Genomic DNA, 25,825 nt, shown 5'->3' with positions numbered 1-25,825 from the left:
ATCTGTCATCTAAAAATACCTTTGCAGACACATTATCATTTTCAAGCAACTCAGTAAAGATGTACTTAAGGCAGTATGCATATTTTATACTGATAATTACTTTCAAATGTATTGAATTTAAAGACTCACTTTATAAAAACGGATGTTATCTTCTTTTATATAGTGGCCAGGGATTGCATTCAGTGCTTGTGGTATGGCTCATATGCCTACTTCCCAGAAAAAAGCTTTTGCTGACCACCCCTGAACTCTACATCCTTCCTGTCACTGGCATCCTCTATAGCCGTTTTGGAGATGGGCTTCTAAATGCTCTTTTTATATCCTCTTAAATGCTATTTCAACTCTTTATTTTTCCTTTAGCAGATGATGTTTAACCTGTCAGATGAGTCTTGAACGTAAGCTTCATGGTGAAAGTATGGCGGCAGTAGATGTAGTCCTTAAGCAGCTGTAGGGTCTTTCCTGGCAAAAACAAGAGGCTTGCAAACATTTGTTCCAACCAAAACAATGGGCCTCATTACAACTATTGCAGAATGCGTTTAACAGCGCCGGTAATGGTGCCGGCGGCTTTAAACGCATTCCGCAATATTACGAGGATCCCTAGCAGGACCCGCTCTGGACGTCTGGTTTTACCAGACGTCCAGAGCGGGTCCCACGAGGGGACCAGGGAGATAACAACGGGCCGGTCGTAATCGGCCCATTGTTAGCTCCTGCACCCATTCCCATTGAGCCCTATGGGGGCTCAAATGGGAATGGGGAAGGTCCGGGCTCGGGTTCCCTGAAGGAGGAATTACTGGGCCCTCCAAACTCGGAAAGGCCCGGTAATTCCCCATTCAGGGAACCCAGACCCGGACACGGTTTTGGAGGCAGCCATGCCCTTATTAAGGGCATGGCTGCCTCCAAAGTCGTAATGAGGCCCAATGTCTTTGTTATGCCCTTCTTGACCCACCTATCATAGTGTGGACAACCCACGCTCAGTCAATAAGAACCTTTTAGATACCTTTCCCAGCTGCACCGTCGCACATCCCTAATTATAATATGCCCCCCGCTCCCCCACGCAAAGCTCCCCAGTAATTGATATACAAACTATTTTTGTGGGTAACCAAGTGCCAGAGCTGCTTTATTGGCAACAGTTAACTTACACCGGATCCCCATTGGGCTAGCCAGAGTCAGTAGCTATGCTGAGCTGGGGTTTTGGGGTTCGCCTTTAGGCCTGCCTGATTTGCTCTAATCTTGTTAAAGAAATGATGTGCTGGTGGAGATCTCTTCAAGATGATATGCAAACTTTCATCGGGACCCGGAGCTATTGCCACTTCGGTGGCCACAATTACCTTCAGAACTTCATTTAATTGAATGGGTCTTGTGAAATTGTACACAATGAATCTCTTCTATATCAAGGCAGTCCCTTATCACACCCCTCCCTGAGAACATCTTCAGAAAATAACATCAACAGTTCCCCACTTAATTTGTATGCCCCGATTACTGAGCATTTCCCATATGAGTTGTGTAACAATACGATGGGAGAGGCAGTGCTAAATCACCATGCCATGCGTGCATCACCTGTAGGGAATTTGTGGCGATTTGACCAGGAACAAATGCCTCTGTAGGGTCCAGTAAGGAAGAGTCACTCACATTTCAGGGTGTTGGGTCTACTGCTCGACCAAAAACTGCTCAACCGTATTTTCCCCTTTTTTAATTTCTCGAATGTCACCATCAACATGCTGATGGTGGGTTGATGTCTAGTAATATTGGTGGGTAGTGGGTAGGGAGGGGTACAGGGAGGGTTGCGGGGCATCTCTGCCTGCATTCTGTGTTAAAACAATTCGAGAAAAAACATTTAGAACAATGTTTTTTTTTGGCAATAGAGATACATCCTAACGCGCCTTTTGGCCCTTCTGCTTCTGTACCCCCACACATTGCTGTACTCTACCTTTCAATGGCACAAGCCAGAGAAAGTGAGATCATGTTTTACAGATGGATCTGAAGATGTTTCAATTATGCCAAAAACACCAGACCAAAGTTTTCTCAAAATCAGAAGCAACGATTTGTGTCACCTCCGACAAAGGGCTCCATCCGTTCCCTTGAGTAGAGCCAAAGTAGACGTTTTTAGGTTCAATATGGCACCCCCTTTGTGCACCCCTGCAGGTGGTAGTGGTCTAGGATCACCTTATTGTAAGTCCAGTCCTTCTGTCTGCTGCCACCCAGTGGACAAGTTGGGCATGCACTCAACTTCTTTTCTTCCCTAAACTGCCCAAGAGTAGGCATAAGCCAGGGAACTGTAAATGTCCACTTCAGGCATATGTAAAAGGCTCTGCTGCATGATGCCAGAGAGTTGGACTTATGCACATGCCTCGGTGAATAGTAATGTTTTTTTTTTCACCCCCTCTCCCCCTCCAACCCACCAAGGGAAGAGACAGCTCATATTGTTTGTGTGTGTAAAATGTCGAATATTACAAGTGGGCTAAAACTTTATAAGGTATTGGGCTGATATCTTATAAGAGTTGTTGATAGGTGCTTGAATGTAGGGGTACTTTTAAACATTTCATAATTAAAACCACGTAGAAACTGGGAAAAAATGCAAACAGATGCATCGAGCATAGAACACATTTTATAGATAACTAAGAGACATTGTCACAAAGATATTGCCTTAAAACGATACCCACGTACTTACTATTTTCTCACAATAAATATGGAAAATAAAAAAAAAAACTTTTACAGAAAGCAAGCCTAGCGTTTATGGAGTAATTTGTTTTCTGCTATGTGAGTGGGCTGAGCTTTCATTTTATCACAGCAATAATCCTCTGCTGTGTAAATTGGCAATTGGGGTGGTTTTAGGGATGCCTTTGTAGTATTTGAGACATCATCAGCTGGGTTTATAGTCATAATATCGAGAAAAAAAAGGTCGAACTACAGAAATCTCGAAAAAAAAATACCGAAAATGGAAATATCGAAAATATATACATAGAATTAAAAGGGTCAATATCTCGAAAATGTAAATATCGAAAAAAAAAAAATTACAAATATGAATAAGTGTAAATAAAGAAAAAACAAGAGTATCATTTACTATGAGGGGGTTCCCCCTCCAACCCTCCCACCACCCTCTCACCCGGCACCCCGCGGCCAACGGCCCCCACCACCCCCCATCCTCTCACCCCTCATACTCTGTAAAGGACTTACAGAATGAAGAACAACACCAGCTATTTATAATAGCACAAACAGTTTCTTTGGCTAACCAAGCACAAACAAGAAAAAAAAACAGGGACTACGAGGGAAAACTGGTACATTTAATACAAATTTTTGACCCACAAAATAAGGAAACCTTTTTAGACTCGGTAGCATTTAACTTAAAATGTTAAAAAAAAAAAAAACGGTTCAGGAACATATCCAATCCAGTGTGACATGGGCAAAATAGATCCAAAAACGGCATCCAGGTGGTCCAAAATACGGAATCTGGAACAGAAATCCATGGAAAAAACCCAAGAAAGCATCCGAAAAAAACCCAAATCAGCAAAAAAGAAAAAATACACAATACAAGATGAGAAAGTCCTAGAAACGATGTTTGTAAAATCATTCCAAGTAAAATATGCCCAAAAAAAAGAAGAAAAATCCAAATCCACGAAGGAAATAAAGTGCACATCCAGGAAAAGTCCATACGCAAAAAAAAAAACCAAGCTGTTCCATAAAAAAACCAAGTAAAATCCAAAAGCAGGCAGGAAACAAAGTGCGACTCCAAAAAAAAAACCAAACCGAAAAAATAGACGATGCTCCATGATCCAAAGGAAGAGGCAATACAAATCCGTCAAGCCCAGGTAAATCCATTGGAAAAAATAGCAATCCATCGAAAAAAAAACAAGAAAAATCCATAAAATCCACGAGCAAAAGGACGGAGACGTGACCGCTGCAGAACCCAATACTGAATGAACTTTAAAAATGGCGCTTACGCATACCTAGGCAAACGGAACGTACATTTGCTTATGTAAACAAACACAAAGATTAAATGTATACGACTAGTTATTCTTGATGCAATACCACCATCTAGTGGAATGTATATATATTACAAGTTAAAAAAAGAAATGCAGAAAATATTATTGAAGTTACATAGACATATATTTATATATATTTAATATTAAATAAATTACATTTCATTTAATGAATTTATACATTTAAAACAAGTTGTCAAAACATATAACAGAAAGAAAAATTATTAAAAAATAAAACCTAAACAGTTAAGTACAGATTGTGTTATTTGTTGTTTCATTACTTGTGTTGTACTTACCTGAAATATGATAGTAAAAAAGTTGCAGTGAGAATTCGAGATTATAGAAAAAAATTCGATATTATAACTTTGGAGAATTTTTTTTTTCGGTCAAAAAAATTCGAGATTTTTATTTTTCGAGATTTGTAAATTCGAGATTATGACTGACCACCCATCAGCTGTCCCTGCTTATTCCATTCCTCCTCACGGGGCCATCTTTGGTCTTGCTATCAATGCAGTGGATAACAAAGAGGTAAACCAATGGGATGAGACAACAAGGACAGTCCCAATTTAGATGCTTTATTGGAAATACTAAGACCCCTTTTGGGATTGAATGATGTGTGTTGCATTTGGGTGGTCCTATATATTTATTGTAAGCTAAGCCACTGTTTGGAGTACTGTGCCTGCCATCACAAGTGCTCACTTTCTGCGCTGTGACCCCATCCTGCAGACCCTACCTGGTCTAGCAGACAGCTCCCTTGCCGTGTTGGACCCTACACCTATCCTCTCTGATGACATCATGAGAAGGGGGAACTGGAGCAGAGCCGTAGTCAATAAGAGTAGTGCAGGTGTGAGTCTGTGCATTTGGGCATGTTACTTATGAGATGAACGTGTGCAAAAAGCAGGAAAATATATTAAGTCCCAAACCACAGACCAGTCTCCTCTAATGTAAACTCCATTTAGAGGTCTAGTCACAATCATAAGAAATGAGTGTAAACGCAACGAGAATTCAATACAAACACTCACATCATCTCTGTTGAATGCTAACTCACCTGTTAAATACAGTTTTGACATTAGGAGCCATTTTGTGCACTATTTACCATCAACCTAAGCAGGGGGTATATTACTACTGGGTGGAAAACAAAATGGAATCCTTCGATTCTTGGGAAGGTTGATGCAGTATTGGGCCAAGAGGTATGTATCTACATCAGCCCAACCATTTTTACCTGCCAGTCCTTCGGAGCACCAGGAAGAAATGCTTTCATTGGGAGGTGTGGGTCCATGAGGTGTTCCCTCTTGAGGTTTGGGGCTCTGTGAGCCCTACACTAGGGCTCGGATGCATCCAGGAGGTGTTCCCTGCAAAGTCATGTGCATCGAAACCAGCTAAAGACTCATCATTTTAGTTGTTTTTTGCACCTCCCATCTCCCACTACCAGTGTCTAGCGAGCTGGGGGGGAGACCGATTTTGCATAAGATATGCCCAATATAATGAAGCCTCTTATGCTAACTGATAGCCTGCGGTGTCGGGTGGAGATTCTCGCCACCCCTGCCGGGGCCAGCTAATGAACTGCAAGAACAACAGACATAAGTAATATAGCTCTTGAACTTTCACTTCATTGTACAATCCCTCTAGGCTTTCATTGACTAGATAACATTGTGTCTTTTGACTTTTTCAGTGGTCTCTTGCGAGCAAATACTAATGGCACGAAGATTACCGGCCTAATTCACAGAAGCGGTTTCTAATGGCAATACTCCATCGGAAAATGCTCTGTGAATAAGGGCCATAATATCTTACACAATGCCCTTACACAATGCCCACAGCCAATTTTGTTTTTCTCGCGTGATTTGTTGCGGACCTCAATATTTGCAAATATCACTTGTCCGGGCGATATTGGAATTTGAGCTTAGTTTGCAGTTCAGTGTGCACCATCACTTAATGATAGCTTTTTGCACGCTTTAATTTACAGACCACTCAAATTCAACTCATCAGTTTGGTAGGGAGGTAAAACATGTCAGTAATTCCGTTCCAGGCACTGTTTCGGCTGTAAGAGTATTACCACCAGTTCTACCACACTGCCAAATTGCACGTTTGACATTGGACTGGAGGATTTACCTGTGCTGAAGATAAACCCTTCAGTTTAATGCCAGCAAGTGGTGGATTCATCCCTGTCAAAGGGGCTGCCTGCAGTAAATTCTACAAATCCCCAATGGAGTGATGTGGAGTCCAACATTTGGGAATAACATTTCCCTTCCTCCACTCGTAATCCGGCGGTAATTCCACTACACCAAGTGGCATTAACGATAACTGTGTTTGTCGCTGTTGCTGCACAATTCCCCGGGAATACCACCAAACTCGGAATAAGGCCCATCATTTGCTAAAACATTTTATGGATGTTATATTGAAATGATCGTAATGCTTGTTAGCCTACACTCCTTGAAGATGTTAATCCCCGCTAATCACTTCAGTTAATTCAATGAAAAGAACTTTTTAGAAATAATGTAGAATGTCCAGGCATGAAGCCACTTGTAATGGAAATGGCCCTACAGATGTTTGATTTCAACTGGAGCATCTGGGATCTTGTTTTGCTGGCCCATGCCAAATCTTTGAATACATTTTACTGATATGTGACTCTGGAATTTAATTTTTCAGGCTGGCAACTCCTACGATAACATGAAGAAGAACTTGGGAGACGTTTCTGCAATTACTCAAATCACAGCGGTAAGTCTAATCCTTATGGTTTACTAGATATTGGATCTGACTAATGCTTACACAGAGATCCTCATTACAAGATATGGGGTGCAGTAAAAATTGCTGGTAATTCTGTTACCGCCCCTTTTTTGGGCAGTAGCCACATTATTACCATGTTTACCACACTGCTAAATTATAGATTTGGCCTTAAATTGGAGGATTTACTTCCTGCAAAAAGCTGAAGGTAAATCCTCCACTTCAAGTTGAAAAATGTACCAGATTTAATGTGGTGGAATTACTGTTCGTGGTAAATCCGACTAAAACCCACAAGGAATCCTATGGGTAATTCTACTGTTGCCCCATTCATAATCCCACAATAAACTTGCAAGACCGATTGGCGGAAAAAGTAAACGAGTTTAGCGACGATTTCACTGGAATTAACAAGCTTCAGAATGAGGTCCAGAGCAACTAAAAGTAGGTTATAAGTGACCTGAAAACGCAATCCCTTTTTTACTCCTATGCCCTTCTAAATATTTCATCCAAATTCTAATTCCATTTATATCAAAGTCTTTATACAGTGTTTTATTACAGAAATAAAAACTGTGATTTCTCACGTATTTTGACTGCATTGTATAGTTTATGCATTGCCCTACAAGTGATTAGAATTAAAAGTCACACTCGTGGTCTGTTTATTTTGTTTTTTAAATAGATTCATGCTCTGTTTAGAGAGCTTCAAACTGCTTTCAAGGGAGGCAGAGAGGGGATAATGAATACACCCAAGAGAAAGTTTGTTCTTCCTGATAATTGCACAACTTTGCAAAAGGTGTTCAGCTCCGACCTTGCAGTTTGTTGAAGATTTTGAGAAACGAAGAACATTTGAGACACATCTTCTTTGCTAAATGTCTTAGTTGACAAAAGAAAAGCATCTCTATTTAAATCTGTTGCCTGAATAAACAAAAGACCAAATTAGTTTTATCTGAGACTTATTAAGAGGGAATTTCATTCCAAGTGACAAATTTAGAAGTTATTAAAGGGCAATGGGTAGAGGAAGATTAACATTGTAGATCACACTTTGGGGATGCAAGCAGTGGCATTGAGTTATATGTAACTAGTTGGGTGTAGGGATCTTTTTATTACAGGTTTTCTCAATATTACCACAGCTCCTCGTCTGACTTCCAAAAACCTACCCATCTTTCTGCCAAAATCCTCAAGTTGTGTCACATCTGTTGTGGGTTAAATAGAACATGTATTTAAGCAATATAATCCGAGCAGGGGGGTGGGGGGTATTACCGGTCAGGTCCCAAGGCATGAGTTATAAAAGAAGGCGAAGCGAGGGCTTTAACGCTAGCCCTGGGGCATTACCTGGCTTGTAATGGCCTCCGGGTTGGGTTGTATTGCTTAATTAGTACCCCGGCATGTTGTACAGGGGGAATAATAGTGTTTTTTTCTCAAGTTGAGAAACTGTGTCTTTTCTGTTTCTCAACTTGGAGAAAAAATTACAAAACAAGATCGCTGCCATGGATCAGGGAGAAGTCAACTACATGTAGTCCCTTCCCCATTTCGATAATGGCCATTTACAGGAAGGAGATGCACCTTGAATACAAAGTGTTCCCATCGCGGCTTAGGGTCGGAAGAGTGCAGGGTAAGTGGGGAGGGAGTGGGTAGGTTAGGGGTGTGAAACTTGGGGTTGCGGGAAAGGTGGGCAGGGGGTTCACATACCTGATTCCTGGCGAGGGAAGATGGCAGCCTTACTGTGTGGTAAAGACTCAGTTCTGAACCTTCTGATTGTCTGGGAGGCCACCACACACCCATCATCAGGTGCTAATACTGGATATCAGGAAAATGATTAACCACTGTACATGGTGGCCACAAAATGGGGAGACTAGGAGAGTCGCAGAGTGATTGAGTTCCCCTGAAATTGCTCCGATCAGGCTGAAAATACTGAGAGGTCAGCAGTTTTAAAAATGTTTGGATGAGAGGTCTATGCCATCGAGGCCCTTTTGGTCAATGCGACACTCAACTTTAGTCAGAAGGCACCTGGAGTTAGCCAAATCATCAGGTTACTTACAACTTAAATTCACCCAGTCTTGTCTAAAGGTGCCGAAGATTGCCTTGACACTCGCGTGTGCTGACTAGAAAACTGCGGTTGCCTCTGAGGAGTGATCAAAGGTGGGCGGGCCCACGGCAGCCTAGATGCTGCGTTCTGGTGGTTGTATTGCCCAAAATATGGCAAATATAGCTTGCAACCACCTAGTCCTGAGTGGGGTGTGGCATTGTTTGGGATGCCCTGAATGTTCGGGGCATGATGAATGGTGCATGGTGACTGGATTTGCAATTCAAAGGTGCACGCTTATGTTCTAAGACCCCCAAAATCATAGATGATAAGAGGTGATCTAGCCCCTTTTGGAGTCGAGTAGCCTAGGCAAAGGACACAACTGGGGAAAGGTAGAGGGGAGCAATATCCACGCAGCAGAGAGCAATGAGCCCATGCTCCAACCCTCAACAACATCACTGTGATGATGCCGACAAACTTGCCAGAGGCACTGGACATCCATGACCACTGATGAAAGAGTGGCCAGATGTGAAAGTGCCAAAAGGTCCAAGAGAATGACTATAGCTCATAATTTAAAACAGTATGCTTTTAGAGCTGCAGAGATGTCGTGCAGCACACAAACAGAAACAGTGCAGCACAAAGCCACCCTCAAAGAAATATTAGAGGTGAGGTCGAGCCATAAGAAACTTTCCATGCAAATAAATGTGGTGACCGAGAGAGATGATAACATTCAAATTAAACTGTCAGAGCTTACTACCTGAAGTAGAACAGTAGAAAAGCCAATGAATCTCACAGGCGCTCAAATGGTCAAGGTCAACAAAGATCAATTTGCTGAGTAACTAAGCTCTAGAAAAGCTGGGTGGGTGGGATTGGGTGAGGCTTTCCCGGTGCATAGACATGACCCTATTGAGAGAGTTTGATGTTAGATCAATAGTTTTCTGTTACATTTAAGGGTGAACCAATGTCATGTTGGGGCTTTCATAGTGGGAGGGGAGGGGAAAAGTGTTGAACATGGACAATTTAATGAGTTTCCGGACAATTTGGAAACATGGTACAAAAACAATGGGTTATGGGGTGAGATCAGAGCTGCAAAAGAAAAACAGAGTGGGGTCCACCCTGTAAAAGCTGGTGCTCCTCGTTGCTCCTTGAAAGGAGCTCAATTCATGTGTACTTAAGTTCCAAAATGTAAAGCTTTTGTTTGTAATATATTTGCTTCAATCGTCAATTAAACTATTTATAGTTTACTTGCTTCAATGATCAAATGTTCAAAATATAATCATTCGAAAATATGCTGTAAAAGATTTGTGTTTTAATCACACAATTATCCCAAGAGAATCAACAAATCCTCAGTTAACAGTACAAGCTCTTTGGCCAATGCATTTCGGTGCAAAGCACCTTCGTCAGGGCTAAGTTAGTTCAAAAATACATTAATTCAAACAAACATTCCAATCATGTAATTAATTATAAGTATTTACATACCCCCATTTGAGCGTGTCACAAAAGATGCATGGTTGCATGCCGATTAACAGGTCAGGAGAAAACAGAAAGAGACAGAGTACCCTAATTAGAATACTCGAACCCATATTTGCATTTTGTATCATACCTTTTACAAAATTCAGTAACTAGCGTCATGTTTAATAATTACCTTAGCTATGACTGGCGAGAATATGTGTCTCGTGTTCCTTCAATTTCAAGTATACGGGGTAGATATCTCTGCGGGAGAAACGGAATGCAATAATCGTGTTGAGCTTCATGGTGTTGCTGTGTGTGTTTCAATACGTGTGCAGGTAAAGCCCTTACCTCTATGCCGTATTCATTGAACCGTTCTGCTCACGCGGCAGGCTGTAAATGCAACCGCTCACCCGAGCTTCGTATTTAAACGTTGCCATGACGACCGGGGCGGCGCCACACGTCCAGGTTTGGACAGTGCAGACGCACCTCCGGTCCCACCCTCCCAATGGATTGGAGGGGCGGGACATGGTCAACGTCATGACAACGCTCTGTCTGGAAGTAGACACTTCATTCCGAGTCAGTGAGCCATGTTGTTAAAGAACGCTATGTGTGACTGTAAACACGGCGGTTCGGATTATCCTTAAATACAAGTGTGAGTCAGGCACCCGACTCACACCATGGTAAAAAATCGCATGCAATAGGGTCTGGTGTGTGTTAAAACGAGATTGGAAGTTGAACTATCTAGTCAAGGGGATGGCTAGTGGCTATTAGTAAAGGCTTACATCAATAGTTCTAGTTCAGGAAAGACAGTTCCTCGGGTACTGGGAGATTCTTTTGGTGTTCCAGCCCAGGTATCATTCTGTCATTTTCCCCACACTGGTGTTCTTTCAGTCTTTCATCCTGCCCCCCCATTCTGGGGCTCTCGTAGTCTCTCCCCCACTCTGGGGCTCCTCACTCCCTAATTCCCCATACTAGGGTATTTGCTGTCTCTCCGCACTCCGGGGTTCATCTGTTTTGCCCTTCCTACTGTTGGGCGGGTTGCCTCAGAACTCACCAGTAAAAATGACAAAAGTAGTCCAAAATGAAGTGTACACTGAGCAAGAAGTAACGCAATTTATTCTGGACCCAGTCTCAGTTGGGAAAGCAAAATTCAAACAGAATGCGAAACAGCTGCATGAAAAGTGCTGTCCAAGATATGCCTCAAAAACTAAAGCTTGAAAACACATTGCAACATTCGGGCATTCCTCCACAGGCGATCGATTGGTGGGATCATGTGATTCCACTATAGAGGGACATACATTATCTCGAAATGATTCGGTCTCGGAAACCTTACCACACCACCCTTGTCCACCCTTGTGACATCACAATCCAACCCCCAATTCCCACATTGGCAGTGCCAATTTATTGAAACATTTGGGATGACCAGCAGATTTTTATTCAACTGTCACCGATGATCCCATCTGTCGTCTCACTGGAAGGTATTAGATCATGACACTGCCAGAGCCTTGAAACACCAACAAGTTATTGCTTTAATGTTGCATCTTAGGAACTCTTCGAATTTCTTCCCAGGCTAAGATGTGCTAAAGGGCAATTTGAGACCGCCATGGGTATATTGAAACCGTCAATAGACCAGCTTCAAAAATGAATATGTCAAATTATAAAATGGTTGTGCATTCATTGTTACTTCTCCTCTTCCTGCTTAGCAATGCTTGCTTCTTACATTGCTTCGCCACTCTCTCCTTTAGCGCAACTCTCATGGCACTGCTGTTTCGAGGCACCACCAGGGCAGGGCTGTGCAGTGTAACGATCACACAAACCCCACTCCAATCAGGTGGAAGGTGGGCGTAAACCTTCGATCTACAGGCCCACCACACGTCCATGATGACAGCTGTCCCCTAAGTCATAGCTGCACTCGTCATCACCTTTGCACAGCTGCTGTTAGTCCCCAGATGAATGGACCCACTGGACCTGAAACACAGAGGGAATCATGTAAAGCTCTTTATGTCAATCGGTTGAAGTTTTTCACTTTTGCTAACACATTTTATTCAAACCCCACTAAACCTTCAGCACGACATTGCATTATTCCCGCTCCCATTGGCCACCATACCACACTGCTCCTTTTATTTTCATCAATGGTCTACTATGACACAAGGGAATGCTATTCCCCTCCTTATTTATGCATTGTAATAGTTTATATTCACCAAATTCTAGATCCCCCTTTTAGAGCCCTCAGTTATGTATTCAACTATCATGTGTTTAGTTTCCTTCTTTTCAGCGATCCTGTTTAGCTGCACATAATCATCTGCATAGACATTTTCCCCTTCATCTACCCATTGAACTGTAACGTTTGCTCCTTCCAAATAAACCCCTAGTTTTATAAAGGCGTAGGTGCATTAGGCATCCTTCTTCCTCATAGGAAACAGCCGGAGGCAGAAGCAGCTTGGGTGCCCCCATTACATGTGGGATTAGAGAACAGACATAGCAAGTGTAATTTGCCCTCTCCTTTACCACACAGAAAATTTCATCATACCAGACATTTCCAAATTATATAATTTGCCCTTTTACATTGTCTGGATGGAATGCTTTTTCATCAAATAAATCTCTTTTGCCTCTATTCACGCTCTCATTTAATTGTGTATCACTTTTTTCTTTGGAAACCAGGCAAAACTAAAATATGAATCCTATACTAATGCATGTTAACATCATTATACTCCAGAAAATAGAAAACCTTTGCGTTTATTTATAACGACATTGTCCTGAAAAACACTCTCTCCTTCCTCCTTTGTTCATCTTTTATAAAGTCTTATAGCTGAAAAAAGTTAATTAAAGATCAGCAATACTTGCCACCATGTTACGCTCTGCTCCTCTTCTGAAAGGGAGGCAGTGATCTTGTATTTGTGCACGTCAGTTATGTGGACCCAACCACGCCGACCTTCAATCTTTAATGTGGTTGGTGTTGCGTAAGTCCCTATGTGGGGACCTGTGAAGCATTCCTCCTTCCACTTTCTGATGTGAATCTTTATATATATCTTGTAACCTGGATAGAGAAATGCTGTTTGCGGAACCTCAACAATTTTCTCAGTTGTTTGCTCCATCTGAACTCTTGGCCTTGTCTGTTGGGATATATATTTATGCGATTTTGTAAGTTCTGTGAGATACGTATTGAATTCTCCCCCCAGAATGTTAGAAGTGTTAGCGTCAGAGATTGTACGTGACGGATGTATAGGCAAATGCATTCTCTGGCCTGTAACAATATCATGTGGAGTGGATGATGATCTCCAGGCGAATTGCACAAAGCAAAGAGTGCAAGAGGTAAGCAGTGCAACCAAGACTTACCAAGCATTTGCGTTAGTTTTGCTAAGTGTTGTTTGAGTAGACCATTCATCTTCTCAACCAAACCATTGGCTTGTGGGTGATAATCGGTGCACAATTTGTGCCTGATCCCCAGGAGGACAGTGAATTCTTTAATGAAATCATTTTCAAAATGCTGACCATGGTCAGACTAAATTTCGCCTGGGATCCCCCACCTCGGGAATACCTCCCTTAGCAAGGATTTTGCTGCTGAGTGGGTGTCATTATGGGCACAGTGACCAGCCTCAAGGCAAAGTGAAAATGGACAAACCAGAGTAAGCATGTATCTGTAAGAGGTACATCTCTCTTGCATATTGCCATAGTCCATATTCAAGTGCCAGAAGGGCCATTCCAGTCACAGTAATGTTCCCCACACTACTCTCAAAGTGTTGTCTGGCAGGCATTTTTGACAAATCAGGCAATTATTTACAAATACAGAAACATTTTCGCATAAGTTTGGCACAAACCAGTCCACACTTATCCCTGCAGCAACATGCTCTTTCAACACAAGGGCGGGGTAGTGAAGCTGCTCCAGTGCTACATTCAACCATTTTTCTTTGGCAGTACCACCTTGCCTGTGCTATCATGCAGCCAAATTCAATCAGTCAGTGAAAAATAACACCATGTTTTCTTCCACAGCTCTTTTTCATCCTTTTCATCTTTGGTGGCTCTCCTTGCAATTCTATTATTTGTACTATTGGGGTATCTCTCTGGCAATGCATCTTTTTCTTTGCTAGTTTTTATCAATGCTATAAGACGTACCTTTTCTTCCATGCCAGGGAGGAGCACATCTGGTCGATATGCTGCTTCTTTTGCTGCTTTGTCTGTTTTTTTGTTACTCAATGAAATAAAATCTTGCTCTCTTATGTGGGCTTTTCACTTTATTAGTGCCAATTGTACTTGGAGTGCAACACTTTGATTAATCTACTTAAAAGTGCTGCATGCTGTACTGGTGTGCCATCAGTTTTCTTGAATCCTCTCCTTTCCCACCTTGCTAGTCCTGAATGTACACTGGTTGTTACATGCCACCGACCCAGAAACACAGAATCTGCCGCCTGACTTCCTGGTGCCACTGGGACATTACAAGTCCCGGCGGCAGGGGAAGTCAGATGGCAGATTCGGTAACTCCCCATTCCCGTGGAGTCTCATAGGACTCCGTGGGAGTGGGGAGATGGAAGCACCGGCACCATTATTAACGGTGCCTGTGCTTCTGTGAAAAGTCTGCCTGCAGAGGCCGTTACGCCCGGCAGGTCTGACCCTGCCAGGAGCAGCAGTCCGTGCAGGCAGACTTGTAGTGTGGCGGCCCGGAAACAAGGGTGCCAGTAAGCTTACTGGCCCACTTGAAATATGGCCCATAGTCTGAGAAAATATTAACTGCTTTCCCTTCCGACATGTTTAGTGCCTCAATCAATGCCACTAACTCTGCTGCTTGTGCAGAGTAGTGCATTAGCAATCGTGTCTGTGAATACACTACCAACACCCTTTCCTTGAGTATTCCATATTTGTGCCCCATTACTGCTGAACCAGAATGCCACTGTCCTGAATGTGGGTCAATACTTAGCTTCCATCAATATAGATCATGTCTCCCCCTCAATTATTTCTTCTTCTACTCAGGGGTTCCTTTCATTCCTGCCTATACACGCTACACAGTTGTGTGCATAATCTCCTTTCTTGAGTGGTTCTGCAATGAATTCTGCTGGGTTTACTGTCCTACACCTTACCACTTCTGTTGCAGGGTTCGTTAGTATAATTTCATTCCAGATGTTCTCTGAGTCGTCAATGTTGATTTTGATCTCTATAGTACTGCCAACAATGCATGTTCCACGTACAAAATTACTGGGCATCCCATCATAATTGTTGATGCTTTCTCAATAGCAAATGCAGCGGCAGCAAGTGCCTGCTCACAAGGAAAGTATCCTTTCATCACTGGATCACGTGATCCACTGTAGTAGGCCAGTGGTTTGTGTCCCTGTCCCTGTCCCTTCTTTTGTGTCAATACAGCTGTCATTACCTTGCCATCTGAATGGGAAAACAAGTGACACTTCTCTTTATAATTGGGGGTAGCCAGTACTGGTACGTGTGCTAATTCACATTTGAGTTAGTCAAAATTCTCACCTAACTGTCCAATGTACGCTGCTTTTGTTTTTCTGAGCTTCCTTGAGTGCTTGGGGAAGTGGCCTGATGTAAGCGGAGTAATCAAAAACCCATGCTGTGCAATAATTACATAATCATAGGAACTGTTGCATTTCTTTCACTGTCTTTGGTCTAGGTGTTTTATATATTGCCTCAACTCTCTCAGGTGTTATTTTTCTCCCATCTGCTGACACGATCTGTCCCAAGTAAACTACTTCTTTTTGACAATACTCCAATTTTTCTTTGTCCGCTTTGTATCCTTTCACAGCTAGTAATGTCACTACTGTCACCAATTATTTTCTGCACTCATTTTCTGTTGTGCTACACACCAAAAGGTAATCCACGTATTGTATCACTGTACCTGCAACCTTTAAATTACTTAAATCCATTTGAATTACTCTGTTAAATATGCTGGGCCCTCACAGTATCCTTGGGATATTCTTGTGTGTTCAAATCTGGTCCTGCAATACTTAAACGCAGTGAGATACCTGAAGTCAGGATGCAGGGCAATAGAGAAGAAGGGATTCTTCAGATCTACTAAAGTGAAGTAGCGTGCCACTGCTGGGACACTGCAGAAAACTGTCACAGGGTTTGGAACTAGTGAGTATTCTGCTTCAATAATGTTATTAAGAGGGTGTAAATCCTGTATGAAACGCCATGGCCCTCCCTTCAATTTTTTGATTGGATAGAAGGCCTTATTACAGGGTGAAGTAGATTCATGCATTATACCTTGCTGCCATACGGCATGCAGTGTCTCATATATGCCCTTGTCTGTTTCTCAGGAAAGGGGTATTGTTTTACTCATGGTAACAGTGTTCCTTCCGTTATTTTAATTTGTACTGCCCCTGCCCCTTTCAGTATGCCCATGTCGTGGGGTCCTTTGGTCAATAGATCCTTTGGAACTTTTTCCAAATCTTCCTGCAAGTATTTTGTTTCTTTTTGCACCATTTGTGGCACTACTCTTTCTTTTATCGGTACTGGATATGGCATGCTCAATTCGGACACTACCTCTCCCCCTCTTCGTCTTTTGTAGTGAACAACTCTGTGTCTCTTACTCCTGTCAGTGTCAGTGTGGGATCGATGCATAATATTGATCACCACTCCATGTTATTGTCATCTGTAGCAACTAGTATAATCATGTCTTTTCTCACTACTACTTCCTCTAGTAATAGCTGTGTGTGTGTGCCTGGAATGATGGTGGATGGGCACTGTGGTCTGAACAGGAATTGATTGGGCAATCAAAACACCGTCCCCTCTATTCCTGGGCCTCACCCTCCCAGTACCTGCACCTCGTACAAAAACACCTCTGTGTGTGTGGGTATCCCTCTCAATGTGCTGTGTGCATTGTATGCTTGTATCAATACTGCCACTGTGGCTGGGTATATCCCAGGTGTGGTGCACACCTAAAAATGAAATTGTGGCATTCAACTTGCTTAACAAATCTCTTCCTAGTATGTTGATAGGTATTTCCTTTGAATACAATAGTGGCGCTACAATATGCTGTGTCCCTATTGTCAATGGTAAATCTTTCCTGAGAGGAAGCTCCAAAATTGTCCCTGCAAAGCCTTGCATGTCCAGTTTTTTGGTGGATAATGGGAATCCTTTTTCCTTTATATGTGATCTGGTTGCCCCAGTATCGATGAGGAAAGAAAACCCCCTCTGTGCTTTTACCGCATTGTCTGCTGTCTCCTTGTCTTGTTCCGGTTTCCTGTTATAATAATGCACAATTATTACCTGTATCTCAGGCCGTCCTTTCGTTTCTATCCCTACTATTTCTTCTATACATCGGGCTATAGCTCACTAAATCTCCCTATTGCAAAGTTTAAATATCCCTCATTCTGATCACTTGTCTGTCCCTTGTAGGCCCTGATGTGCTGCCTATCTAGAAAAGGGGATAGAAGATGGGCTGACCCTAGCCTAACTCACTACTTTCTTGCTTTTGCTTATATTTAAAACCCAAACACTTGGGAGGGGGGGGATTTTGTACTTTAATCTCTCCCTCTTGAGTGTATAAAAGATATGCAGATAATTCTGCTGTGCAATTAAAAATAATGATTTTATCAACCCGGACACTCAATCATTCTGAGTGTCCTGGGGGTTCAGGGGATTAGCCTGAACACTTAAAGTCGGTCTACTGGTTTCAGCAGGTTTTGCTAAGTCTAGCCGCTTTCTTCAGGACCAGATCACAGCCTAAGGTTGCCTTCTTTTTAAAAACAACAGAAGGATGATCAATCTTCTCCTCTGTATGGGTCAGAAGGTGTATCTCTTCTTCTACTTTAAGCCGCAGTGGGAGACGTAAAGGTTAAAGGACATCACTACATCTGACCACCTCTAAGTTCACTTGGACCATTTAACATGTGCTAGTTTTCTTATCCACCATCATAGTTCTGGTGATTTTCCAAGGGACTTGGTTAGTTCTTCCGGAATGTCCCTGTGAGGAGATGGTTTATAACCGAAATGCATTGGCACATGTACATAGAGAAGCCAACTATTATATTTGCTTTACTCAGTTTAATACACAAAGAGGAATGTGAATAAACAATTCCTATGAATAATTTAAACTATTTTTTGCAAGTGAAATTATTATTTTTTCAAATTATCTTTCAAATTATACAAGTACGAAAGAATATAATAATAATAATTCTTTATTTGTTTTGGTTTATAAAAACCTTTACAAAGTTCACACATAAAGATACAACCAATACTTTGTCTTTTGCGTAATTTCACACATACCAATAATCAGAGATCAAATTAATTACCATACATAATATATAAACAAGAAACAAAAAACCTATATCACCACTAGACAAAAACGATAAAAAAGTTAAATTCATATTGAAACTTTAAAACAGAGCACACATTTTTCTCAGAAATATTGCAACCCTGATATTTAAATTGCCATAACTGTTGTGCAGCATTTTGTACCAGATAAATTCTCTGTCCACATTCGCTGTGTTATGCACATATTGAGCAAAGTACAGAAGTCTATGTTCCCTAAGTGCAGGACAGACCAAAAGTCTGGGCCTCATTACACGGTAGGCGGTAAGGGTTTACCGGTACCGGTATTTTACTGGTACCGGTAAACCCTTACCGCCTTACTACGAGGTCCCTTTGCGGGTTGGTGAATTTAACGCCTGCTATTTGCAGGCATTAAAAACCAACCCACAAAGGGATCAGGGAGCTAATTACGGTACCGCAATTTGCGGCACCGTAATTAGCGCCTTCCCCATTCCCATAGAGCCCTATGGGGCAAAAATGGGAATGGGGAAGGGCAATGGGGGAAAGGGGAATTACCACCCCGCCAACCTTGGAATAGGGCGGTAATTCCCCTTTCCACCAAGGCGGTGCCGGTATTTTATCGGCATGGACCAAGGTGCTAATAGCACCTTGGTCCACCGCCATCCGTGTAATGAGGCCCTATATGTTTCAGGTCCTCAACCATACCTTCTATACAGCAAAATCTGCACCATGACCACGAACCTTGAACAGTCTAATTGAATTAATCTGATTTGTCGGTATTACGTTGAATCTAAAACGCATACAATCATTACGAATTGTTTCATTTGGATACTTAGTTAAATAGGTCTCTATTGCTGGAAGCCATTTGTTTAAAGCACACACTTGTTGATACAGTTTTGAGTTTAGAATAGCATTTTTAGTTTGTATCCAATCGAACCCCAAAATGCTTTCTTTCACCCTTGAGGGGCTGTTCATTAGAGAGGTACCTGACATACCCAAAAACTTCAAACTCTTTAAAATTTCATCATTCAACAAAGAAATAAAAGGATTTCCCATATCCCAACCCGCATGAGTATACAATGAGTTAGTCTCTACTGAGTTGCACTTCCTCCACAGCAACATTCTTTTCCAGGTAACCAGCAAATGCAAACAGTTTAACACCCAATTCATATTTGATTAGATGGTAAGGAATACATTTCTGTAAGTGGTACATAACTGCTTTCCATATATAACTTTCTATATGTAACCACTCTCCTTCACAACTTGCAGGATGAAATTCCGCTCCGTATGTTAAGCGAGGAACGACTTTTTTTGTATAGTATTCTCTCAAAGGTGTCATTGAGCATTTCCCAAATTTTGCATCCAGGGCACGCATTTGCCTAATGACAATATCCGCCATCAGTTTCAATTGGGTCCTGAGCAAAAGTCTCGAGTTTGCACCGGCAATTACAAAGCCAAGGTATTTAAACTCTGACTTTGCTTTAAGTCGGGTCGTACCCGATAACCATGATAACAAGTTTGTCTTTTTGTTCTTCCTACCTAGGCGGACTATAACTGTTTTAGCAGGATTAGTTTTTAATGCTATAGAATCAATAAAGCCCTGAAAGGCAGTAAGCATTCTTTGCAGTCCTACCTTGATGGTATCCATGAGGAGAAAGTCATCCGCATTAGCTAGCCAGGCATTCAAGAGTCTGGGGGGCACCAGTCCTTTATTTAAGAGCGCCTGATTCGTGCCACTAACATATAGGTTGAATAATGTGGGTGCTAGTCTACAGCCCTGGCGCAAACCGTTTTGTATAATAAATTCGTCAGACAGGATGCCCTCTGAGTCTAATCTGACTTTCACAGCAGTCTCGGAATAAATTGCCCTTACTATATCTAACAGAATTGCAGGCATGCTTAGATCTCGTAGTCTTTTTCAGTGAATGTTGCTTTCCACCAGGTCGAAAGCGGAACTCATGTCCATTGAAGCTACAAAAACCGAAGTATCCGCCTTCTTCATTGCTGTTCAATTCAGAATTAGCCCCCCACATTCAGTGGCCATGTTTTTCCTAAAACCAAATTGTCTCATGTCCAGTATCTGTTTTTCATCTATCCATTTCTGGATATCTCTTAGAACCAATGATGAGAACAATTTTGATTCTGGATCGGCAATGGCTATTGGCCTGTAGCTCGTGGGACTTAAACGGGAGCCCTTTTTAAAGATAGGGATAATAATTGATACCCTCCAGGATGATGGAATAGTTTTAGTTGTTAATATATTAGTAAGCAAAAGAGAGAGTATTTTTGCCCATAATTCGGGATTACACTTAAGGATTTTGTTAGATAAATTATTCGGACCGGGTGCCGCTGAATTTTTGGATTTGACAATTAAATTTGGTATGTCCCATGTGCTAAAGTTCAAACGCCATTCCGGTTCACACTTCCAAATCAGAGATGCCGCCTCTTTATTAACACAATACAGATTAGCAAAATGTCCCTTCCACATTGATTCATTAATGGGGTTCAGAAGTGCCTCTTTCTGGGGTTTATCCATATTATTTATTAAATGCCAGAAATTTCTTGAGTTAGCTCCTCTCAAGGCAGATAACATAGTTTCCCCATTTCTCTGACATCTAATTATCCAATTTTGTATGGACCAATCTTTATACATTTGTTTGATTTTTTTAATTTTGTCAATCATAATTAAACAAGTAAGCCCTGATTTCTTGATTTGTCTAATCTCCTTCCTCATATTGTGCTTTTTATCCCTGAATTCCCCATCAAAAGTATGGGATTTCCCTTTCATATTCAAGTTAGCATTGTTGCGTTGAGTCCCCAGTTTTGAGAGGGAGCTATAAATATAATCTGTAAATTTAAGGGCTGAGTAGGTCGATATCTTTTTTAGATCAGAAAATGTCTCCAGATCTTCAGCCATGGAAGCAGTAAATTTACTCGACTTTTCCCCCGTCCATATGATTCGTTTTCCTGTATAATTTACTTTCAAATTATAATTAAACCTCATTTTAGGATCGATAGATTCTACTGTATCAATCTGCAGAATTAGCATACAATGATCACTCAAGGTATTCTCCACGATATCCAATTTACCCGAATGATTAAACAAATCTAATGAACAAATGATGTAATCAATTGTCGAGTGATATCCTCTGGCTTTCCATGTTGGACGAGGATTTACCAGTATTTCCAAACCCCAGACCTCACAAAAGTGCAACCATATTCTCCCTCTACATTTTGAATTCTCAACTGATTGCGAAGTTTCATCCCAATTGTTAATCAAGACCTCTCCAATTAAAGGGTCCTCTTGAATAACTGCATTAAGATCACCCACAATCACAATCTGTCCACCTTCATTTACAAGAAGCCAGTTCTCCAAAAGAGATCCTAGATTACATAATTCCAGCCATAATTGCCTGTCCGAGTGTTCAGCCGGATTCCAGTATATGTTTGCCAACAAAAAGGGTGTAACCTTATTGTTAAACAATAACATATAGCTCACCACCAGAAATTGATAACCAAAAGCCCATTCACCCATATTTTTCGGATTCAAGTGATTCTTTACAGCAATTAATAATCCTCCTTTCGGTCGACCTCTAACTCCCCCTTGTGCACATAATGAACATACTGTGAAACCCTCCCAACACAAGGGGACCCTTGACCAGGTTTCTTGAATAAACACTATATCATTTTGTGCCAATTCCCTCATTAAGGTTAGGTTGTGTAAGAGGTTCACCGTACCTCTTGAATTCCAGCTAAGAGGTTTCTGGATACGATTTTCATAAACTAGAGTGGCTTCCCTAGTATTTTAAAAGACTCAATAGACTCTCTCAGAGTCAGGGCTAGCCATCTCCAATCCTGTTTTTCTTCATCTCAGGCACATTACCACATACCCCCACCTCCCTTTTTGCTGAAACCTCCTTCTGTGGTCTATTATCGTGTTGTGTTGGTCCTGATTTGTGGCGTTGGGCATATTCAAATATATCGAATCCTCTACGATGAAATTGCTCAGCATCTCTCATCATTAGGTTTCTAACCACAGGTGACCGGATCACAAGGCAAACATAATCAAGCCTCTGCTGTGTATATAGTCAACCAAATAAATATCAGCTGATTCAGTCAGGCTTAGGTTTGGGATTTGCCCCAGAAGTGACAATATGAAGGGTCTATTGAGGGGTCTGTTAATCTGATCCGTAAATAACGTTGTCAAGACCAGCCCTAGTAGATCTGGTCTTACCGGATCTTTTAGATCAAGTATCGCACATGAATGGAGCTGGTCCGTCTCTTTGACACCTTTAACATCATTTTCTGCACCACCACCAGCTCCACTCAAACCCCTACAGTAATCTTCATAAGTGCCCTCCCTCTCTTCATTCTGACACGGTTCCTTACCAAATTTGAGTGCCTCCTGAGGATGTTTATCCCTTAACACTCTAATAATAGATTGATAAAGGGCATCATCATTCATATCCTCTTTCATTTTTCCTTCAGTTTTCTGGTCAACCTTCTGCCCATAGTTACAGTTATCGTTTGAAAGCCCATTCTTTATCAAGGTTTCACTCAAGTTTTCCACCCCCTTGTTGGACCCAGTCTCTAATTGAGACCTTAATGTCCTGTTAGGCTCACTGACATCATTATAGGCCCTCTTAGCTCCATTGTTGCCCCCCATGTTCTCTTCATGACCAGGATTACACACTCTAGTATTTCCTGAGGCCATGTTCTGATTACTTTCAAGATCTCTCCCCTGGGCAATTTTCCAATCCCTACTACCAGTATTGACAGAAATAGAGATCACATTTCTAACTGGCCCTCTGTCAGTTACTGTTTCATTCATAGCAATGGTTTTACTTTTTATCATAGGTCTATCTACTCAGGATGAATGATTTGCCTCTTTAGCCTTTATTTGCCATACCATATCTGCCGTATTTTCTTGCTGCTGGGCCACATTAAAGATTTCGTATAGGTCTTCCCTATTATTTTTGTTTTTCATTACTTCCCATAATTGTTTGTCCCCATCAACATAAACACTTTGAGTGGATTGGTCCATAACCTTTCTGACTCTCGGAATATCCGCCTCTATTATAGTTATTCTTTGTTGTTGACTATTAGACGGTGGTAATGAAACATCACTCTCGTCCACCTGGATTACATCTCTCAAAAACTTTTATAGATTTTTTTTACTCCACCATTTTTATTGTTATTTTTCTTTTTTTGCTTTGCAATTTTTTTTTCCTGTCTTTTTTACAATTTAAATTCGGGCATCACATTCTCACACCCTTTTAAGTCATTTTTGGTTTTCCGGTTACCTTTTTCACTTGAATCCTGAAAAGTACTCTCCACTACCCCATTTCGATCAGTTGTCAGCTCTTGGGAAGCTTCTAGATTAACTATCTCTATTATAGGAGGTATCTTTGAGCTGCCCTGATTCCCACGCTCCCCTTTCCAGTCCATAGTAGTTTTCCATGTCTTTGTCAGTGCATCTGACAATTTATCTGGTAGTGCTCTGAATTCAGATGTTAAATTTGATAGAAAATCTGTTTGCTTACGTTCAGACAAGATTAGTCGATTGAAGATAGTCATCATTACAGAAAATTCAGAGGGAGAAGAATTCTCGCTGACTTTATGGGATTTCTCCCCTCTGAATGTAGTACCCTTGGAAAAGTCCAACAGATTATCATAATTCACATTGTCTTGAGATTCATTTTCATTCACAAGAGAGATGTTATCATCTTCATTACTTATATTTGGAACCTTCTCTTTTACCTGCACATTGTTAGTTATTTCGTCTTCTCCAAACAGTAATTGGGAAGGATCAATATTGTCCTCGCTCTGTTTATCAAGAACAGAACGTTCTTGTGCAAATTTTAAAAATTCTGCCTCATGCGAGGGCTCAATATTGTCATCCATTTGCTTCTCCAATATAGAACATTGTTGCGCACATTGTAATAATTCAACCTCATCCTCATTCGGCTCTGGCAACGGTAACGCTGCTGCTCGAGCTAAGCTCACTCTTCTGGTACTTGCTGCCATAAAGACATCAGCTCTCGCATCTTTGCGGAGCGGTAACTTGGCTTTCCCCATTTAGCAAGTTATACAATTTAGCAAGTTATGCAGAATTGACCAGATTGCACAGTAAGAACACACCATCTAGAATCAAGGAGCTACCTTAACTCCAACTCTAATTACACATACCCATACAACAGCCACCAGCTAAACCGCCCCACAGCCGCACTTCCTAGTCCTTCCTAATGCGTGCAGGTTAACAATGGGTTAAGTTAGCAGTATTCAAACGTACATACGAGCAAATGCAAGACGAGTACTCAGTATGGAGAAAAAGGAGAATAAGACAACTCACCCTACAGTTTTCGACTTCAACCCTACTCACTTTCCCCATTTAAGCCCTGAGACAATATTTTAGATGTAAGAAGCGCAGCACAACACCGAAGCAGCGAACAGCAAACAGTACTTTTGCTGTACTTCTCGGTGCGCGCGCGGTGCGCTGGTAAATGGGAATATAAGGAGAGGAAATGGGCGTCACACTACCCGGAGGCAGGCCACAGTTCCGGAAACACCTTAGGCAAGATAGAAACAAAACAACGTGTTAAAGACTAGCTTACTACTGGATAACAAAGTGACACGGGGCACACGCAGTTATAATGGTCTCCAAAGTAACACTGGGCACACACAGTCACCTTCTTAGATGCTTGACGAAGTCAGGCAAAGCTGTGTTGCAGTTAAAGACGTCCTCCAAGGGGGAAGCAAACACGGTGCCTCAGACGAATTCACTTCCAAGCACAACGTTCAGATGTTGGGCACAAAAACCGGCGTGAGTTCATCACAGCAAACAGTACTTTTGCTGTACTTCTCGGTGCGCTAGTTAATGGGAATATGAGGAGAGGAAATGGGCTTCACACTACCCGGAGGCGGGGCCACAGTTCTGGAAACACCTCATTAGATGCTTGACAAAGTCAGGTAAAGCTGTGTTGCAGTTAAAGACGTCCTCCAAGGGGGAAGCAAACACGGTGCCTCAGACGAATTCACTTCCAAGCACAACGTTCAGATGTTGGGCACAAAAACCGGCATGAGTTCACCACAGCAAACAGTACTTTTGCTGTAGTTCTCGGTGCGAAAGAATATACTTGAGCAGCCCTGACAGGGGCCAACTGAGAGTACCAGTTTTAATAAGGTGGAGTCACCTTATTTTCTTCTTTGCATATTTTTGGGTCCTGATGCCATAGGACCTTTTTTTCACTGGTAGCTCCAGGCTAAAACTATCATAGAAATTCGAAATACATTCCACTTATAGTGTGAATATAAACGAACTGAACAAACCAGGTGGTGCCCGCCAACTTCCTGCATTCCTTGAACTTTGTCTCGGCATAACCAAGGTGGAGACACACATTGTATAACTTCATAACTTCAGAAGAAGTACCAAAATTAA

General features: G+C 41.7%; 1 protein-coding gene across 2 annotated transcripts in view; it reads left to right on the top strand.

Moving 5' to 3' along the window:
* Positions 1–25,825, top strand: part of VILL (villin like) — a 354,049-nt gene that overhangs the window by 302,509 nt on the left and 25,715 nt on the right. For both annotated transcript variants that reach the window (XM_069647691.1, XM_069647690.1), the window contains exon 18: positions 6,621–6,689. In XM_069647691.1, coding sequence (XP_069503792.1) covers positions 6,621–6,689 — 69 coding nt within the window. The remainder of the gene's footprint in view (positions 1–6,620; positions 6,690–25,825) is intronic.

The sequence above is a fragment of the Ambystoma mexicanum genome, chromosome 2q (assembly GCF_040938575.1).
Source record: "Ambystoma mexicanum isolate Mex_15411 chromosome 2q, UKY_AmexF1_1, whole genome shotgun sequence".
In the NCBI taxonomy this organism is placed as follows: domain Eukaryota; kingdom Metazoa; phylum Chordata; class Amphibia; order Caudata; family Ambystomatidae; genus Ambystoma; species Ambystoma mexicanum.
The sequence above is the reverse complement of the archived record's forward strand: the minus strand, read 5'-3'. Positions and strand labels throughout refer to the sequence as shown.